This window comes from Psammomys obesus, unplaced genomic scaffold, assembly GCF_907164565.1.
Source record: "Psammomys obesus unplaced genomic scaffold, mPsaObe1.curated_primary_1811, whole genome shotgun sequence".
Taxonomy (NCBI): domain Eukaryota; kingdom Metazoa; phylum Chordata; class Mammalia; order Rodentia; family Muridae; genus Psammomys; species Psammomys obesus.
In genome coordinates, this window is record NW_026596117.1 from 147,573 (window position 1) to 153,572 (window position 6,000).

Here is a 6,000-nt window from a genome sequence, read left to right on the forward strand (position 1 = left end):
TGAATCTGCTTTTGTATGTCTATATATGTAGAGTCACATAAGAATTTTTAATCAAGGAGTTACCAGTAGTAAAAGTTTAAGACAACCTTATGATATGTATACATTCAGTTACTTCATTTTAGGTGGACAGCAACACCCTCACCTAAGATTACTTACAGCAAAAGGAACACAGGTTGATGGAACATAAAGTTAAAATTTCTATGGACATAAAATTCATGTACTGTAAATAATGCTAATTTCTGTGGGAATAAAAACAAAAAAAAACCTTTTCACTGGGCAGTGGTGGTACACTCCTCTGATAATAGCACTCAGGGGGCAGAGGCGGGTGATCTCTGAATTTGATGCCAGCCTAGTGTACAGAGAGTTCAGCATAGCCAGGAAACACGGAGGGACCCTGTCTCAAAAAACCAAAATATGAAAAAGAAAAGAGCATAAACTGTTTTGTTTTTCCTCTGATGTATACATAGAAAATTATAGACCTAAAAATTGTTTTAAAGAATCTAAATCTATTTCAAAATTAAACTATCACAAAGTATTTTATTTCAAAATTAGCTAAACAAAACAATGATTTCATTCAATAGTATATCTATATAGAACTAAGGTTGAAATCTATTCAAAGGCTATATATTAAGTCAATAGAATGAAGTGAATTAGTGGAGGCTTTGTTTTTAAAAGGGCCAAGTATTTAACATAAAAACCCACTTATTTTCTTTCTTTCTTTCTTTTTTTTTTTTAAGGACTATCATTCAGGGCCCAGATTCTCTCACCTGAAAACAACCAGCTGGAGCAGTCTTGGAAATCTTCTGTTAAAATAGAGAAGGTAAAATGTCAAGGCTTTGCATGAGGTGTTCTGAGTTTATGGTAATGAAACTATTAACTAATACTATACTGTCTAAACACAGGCCATGCTGGTATCTCTAAAGACAATACTGTTGCCCCTTGCTTGGCAGTACTTTACCTGCCTTATTTTAATATGAATTGATACTGGCAACTTATAATACTGATGCAAGAGAACTTCAACTAGACTTGAGGTTCAGTTCAACTGGTACTCAGGCACAGGAGAATCAAAGTTTTGGTTGAGTTTATACAGTCATGAGTCAACGCAGTTACACCCTCAGAAATGTACAGCAAACCTTATATGGTTTCGGCATCTTGTAAACATCTTGCCCTTGCAGACTAAGATAACTACATTATAAGGTAATGTTTTATATAGAAATAGAAGCAGGATTTTCAAAGTAAGTTAGCCTTAGATGGTTGTTTTGTAATTTCTAAAATGAAATCCAAAGGATTTAGAGACTTAACCAAAATCTCACAACTCTACATAAAAAGGTCATAAGCCTTAACTACAGAGATTGGTGCAGCAGAGTAACCTCTATGTAGGACACACATGTGACCACAGAAGACTGAACTCAAACAACACAAAATACTTTTTCAGCACTCAGCATCACAGCTAAAATTCTTAAACTTGAGATTTAAATACAAAATTTCAAACCCAAGCAAGGAACCACTCATTTCTCTTCAATTCACCTATGGCAGCTTCAGTGAGGTGAAAGAAGGCAACAGGATGTCCTGCAATCTCCCCTTTTGCTATCACGCAAAGTACATTTATATTAGGGTAATTCCTCAAATATATTTTACTTATTAAAAGACACCATTCTTCTAAATGTGTAAGAGTGTTTTGCCTACATGTATGTGTACCAGGTGCAGATGAGACATCAGATCCTAGAACTGGAGTTAAGGATAGTTGTAAGCTGACATATGAGTTCTGGGAACCAAACTAGGGTCCTCACAGGAGGAATCAAGTGTACTTTGCTGCTGAGCCATCCTTCCCAGGCTACAAACTATCATTCTTCTAAATGATGTCCAGAGACTTGGAGACCTTCCCATCAATATTTTCCACCCTCCATAATACCAACTGGCACATCGACCTTTCCATTCACTTATACTACAGTAAAGTAAACCAAAATAAGAACCAAAATGGAGGAAGGGGATTATACCAAATACATACTGTTTTATAGATCCCTTCTTCAGGCAACTAGCTCACAAATAGTGCTGGCCACATGTATACAGGTGTATACAAGATATAACACTTCAGTTTGTGTACATGTACGTGTATAACTAAAACTAGGCTCTAGACTTCACACTGCTCATGCTCATGAAGTTCAACCATGTAAATATTTTAGGCACAGAGGACACAATTACCTTAAAAGACAGCCATAAACATACCCCTTAAAAAAGAAGTCTCAGAAAACAAGAAAACTGCAATTACTGACTGTTAATCACAGAATGAATTTTAAAAGTCTCGGGAACTCTTAATTTACTGGGCTCTAATAAACACATTAATCCCTGTAATGCTTCAGTTAATCCTCTATACCATGACAAACTACCAGCTCCCTGCTCTTCATACTTCTTGCCCTACTGAAGCTCAGTCTGGAAATGCAGAAAATTACTTACAAAAGTGAAAAATCATATACACTTTGGATTAACTATTCTTTGTAGAATATACTATTGCTCAAATAAAATTCATGCAAGATATTTCTTTAGAAAAATGCAGAGCTGGGGAAGTGGTTCAGTAGTAGAGTACTTGCCTGAGACACATAAAGCACTGATTCCCAGTATTATCAAAACAAAAACACAACCCACAAACTCTGAAGTTTCAAACTTACTTTCTGGACAAATCATCAACACAGGAAGAGCAGGGAACTGGCAGTATGTCCAAGTACAAAGGCTTAACTGAAGCATTACAGAAATTAATGTGTTTATTACAAAGCCCAATAAATTAAGAATTCCTGAAACTCTTTAAAAAGGCCTAAGTTTTCGCCTTAAAAAAGCACTAAGAGTTTCATTTTTTTTAATTTTGGAGGGAGGTGGTTTGAGAAAGGGTTTCTCTTGTGCAGCCCTACCTGACCTGGAACTCATTTTGTAGAACAGTCTGGCCTCAAACTCACAAAGATCCACCTGCCTCTCCCAAGAGCTGAAATCAATGGCCTGCGCTACCACCACCACCACCAGCAGCAGATGACTAAATCTTATAAAGCCATACACATATCTTACAGTGTATGGCTTTATAAGTTCCTGTTAATTACATAACAAATGATCTTAATTACTTCACACGCTCACTTTTCCTTGTTTAAGTTCTAATTTTGCCTATCTTTCCTAAGTGTGTGAAAATGATCAAGTGACACTAAACACTTCAGTAGATATTTACTAGCTGCTTGTATAGAGATAATCTTAACTATAAAAATCACTTGCACCAGAAAATTTAAATAAAGCATAATTTAAAACTTTATTTCCAAATATTCTAAGCACTGTGACAAATGACATCACTACTTCTCAGTAATAAAGTTTATGTGTTTAAACTGGACTTCACTATTAAGTCCACTTCTAAAACTGGGAGATCATGACTTTTCTTCACTGTGCATAATTGTATATTACATTCCTAAGCATGTTCACTTTAACAGACAATATACGAACAACTAAATTTTACTCTTTTTTGTGTTTGGTTCACCCTGCCTACCAAGGCAGCCACTGAACTCCTAAGTCATAAATCTTATCCTGACAAAGTCTGAATGGATTTTAAGTTGTTAATAAATGATCTTCAGATTTTCTTCTTCTCTTTTGGTTGAGAAAGGATTTCTCTGGGGAGACTTGGCTGTCCTGGACTGGCTTTCTAGACCAGGCTGGCCTTGAACTCACAGAGATCTGCCTGCCTCTGCCTCCCCAAGAGACAGAATTATAGATTTAACAACTGACTTTACAATAATAATAACAACAACAACAATAATAATTAAGTGGCTTCCTTTATTCATTATCAGAATTCATTGTTCACATTCCTTCAGGATGTCCCAGGAGCAACTTTGGGTATTTAGTTTAAGGATAAAAAACAAAACTGCAATCAGAGAATCAAAAATTGCTCAAACTGGGCAGTGGTAGCACATGCCTTTAATCCCAGCAGTCAGGAGATGAAGCAGGCAGATCTCTCAAGTTTCAGGGCATCCTGGTCTACAAATCAAGGTACAGAACAGCCAGGGCTACACAAAGAAACCATGTCACATACACACACACAAAAAAATTGCTTATGACAAAGTCATTATCTTCAACATAGCCCCACTCATTCCACTTCCAAAACCTGTCTTTATCCTTAAGCAATTCATCGAAACATACCTTACCAAGGGACAGACCAGAAAAAAAACGGAAAAAGCGTCATCTAACTTGACTCTACAGCCCACTTAACAAATCTTTATCCAATACTTAATGAGGCACAGACAGAAATTTGAAAAATACAGGGCAGCAACTGTGCTGTATTTTCATCACACTAACTATTCCAAGGCTGCTATGGTAGCCCTAAAACTGAGAAACATCAAGGCTGAAGCAACAACAGTATCTAGACCTCTCTCTCCAGGCAAGTATTGATCTGGAGCCTTCACTGGCATCTGTGGTTTCTGGAAAGTCAGTATTTCACAAGAAATGAAATTTTATCAATTTAAGTTCTTGCATTTTATCCAATTCTCTATAACCTGCACCTATGTATTCCTGGTTGAACCTTTTGAGAGCTATTAATATTCTGGGAGATCAGTATATATATATATATATATATTTTTTTTTTTTTTTTTTTTTGGGGGGGGGTCGTCCTAGCATCTTCCTTTCCGAAATACTCGAGGAATAAAAGAGGCAATTCTTATCGCATCTAAAAGAAGTTAGAACACACTTATAGGTATTTCTTGAGATTAATAATCCACCTGTATGATTTAAACTAACGTACCCACTAATCTATCAATGCTGTGACATTATTTTCGGGGAAAAAAAAATCAAGCAGAAAGAGACAGTTCAGAAAATACGCATTACAGCCGCATAATCCTACCAGGAAACAAGTCAGGGGGGCCAGGCAAGCCAAAGCGGGCCCTCTCCCAACCGCTCCCGGGAGTGAAGTCCGAGACGAACCAAAGCCTTGGCCCGGGGAGGGATTAGGCCCCAAGAAGGGGAGGACGACAGGCCAGGCCGCTCGGGGAGCGGGTCTCGGCGCGGCCGCCCGCCCGGCGCGAGGCCCTAACCTCCGGCCCCGCCCGCAGGCCGCGACTGCTGGGTCCCCTCGCCCTCCGCACTCACCTTTCTCCTCCCGGCTGTCGGCCGCCATGGCTGCCCTCCGGCTTCCGCCGCCGCCACCGCCGCCGCCGGGACGCGAGTCGCGCGGGCGCCGCAGCCGCGGCCGCAGGCGCACGAGTCCGTCCGTCAGTCCGTCCGGCGGGCCGCGCGCTCCGACCTGACCTGCTCCGCTCAGCTCCCACGCGCACCCTTCCTCCCGTCCTCGGTTTCCCCTTCCCGCTCGGCGCTCCGGCCTCCGACGGCCCCGGGCTTCAGCCTTCCTGGTGGGCTCCGGCCACCACAGGGACAAGGGGGAGGAGAAAGACACAGATGGCGACGGCGGGCGGCGCTAAAATGGAGCCTGCTTCCTGCGCGAAACAATCCCGCTCCCGAAATGCCTTGCGCTGTTTACGCTCCGCGCCTCTCCTGGAACGTCACAGTGCGGGGAAGGACGCAGGAAGTGGGCGTAAGGGAGCGTGGCTTCAGCACGTCGTCCCGCCCCGCGCAGTCTGGGCGTCCAGGGGAACCTCCCTCTCCAGCTTCGGAAGGGCAAATGTTGTCTGGGCTTCGCTGCTGAGCTTCCCGCCTCCCGGGGGTGCAGATTTCCCACCTGAAGGTTTGCTGGGCTTTGAATGCTTAGCGTGAGACACGGTCACTGGGTGCTGTATAATTTTCATTTATTTCATGAGTGGTTTCGACTGCTTCTCCTTAAATATTGTTCTAGGACCAGGGATCGGGAATTGTTTAGAGCCGGGAAGTAGTGGCGCACGCCTTCAATCCCAGCGCTCGCTCGGGAGGCGGAGGCAGGAGGATCTTTGCGAGTTCCAGGCCAGCCTGGTCTACAAAGCAAGTTCCAGGACAGCGCTGCCAGAAATATGCAGAGAAAGGCGGGGGGGGGGGGGGGGGGGGGGGGGGGGA

General features: G+C 42.0%; 1 protein-coding gene across 7 annotated transcripts in view; it reads right to left on the reverse strand.

Annotated features, from left to right (window-relative positions):
- Ythdc1 (YTH N6-methyladenosine RNA binding protein C1) overlaps positions 1–5,459 on the reverse strand; it is a 30,027-nt gene extending 24,568 nt beyond the window's left edge. For 4 of the 7 annotated variants that reach the window (XM_055629293.1, XM_055629291.1, XM_055629289.1 and 1 more), the window contains exons 1-2: positions 5,107–5,459; positions 768–803 (exon numbers count right to left, since the gene is read on the reverse strand). In XM_055629293.1, the coding sequence (XP_055485268.1) occupies positions 768–803; positions 5,107–5,134 (64 nt within the window). In that variant the 5' untranslated portion in view covers positions 5,135–5,459. The remainder of the gene's footprint in view (positions 1–767; positions 804–5,106) is intronic. The other 3 variants (XM_055629294.1, XM_055629290.1, XM_055629292.1) reach the window with 2 other exon arrangements.
- Positions 5,460–6,000: the final 541 nt, after the last annotated feature.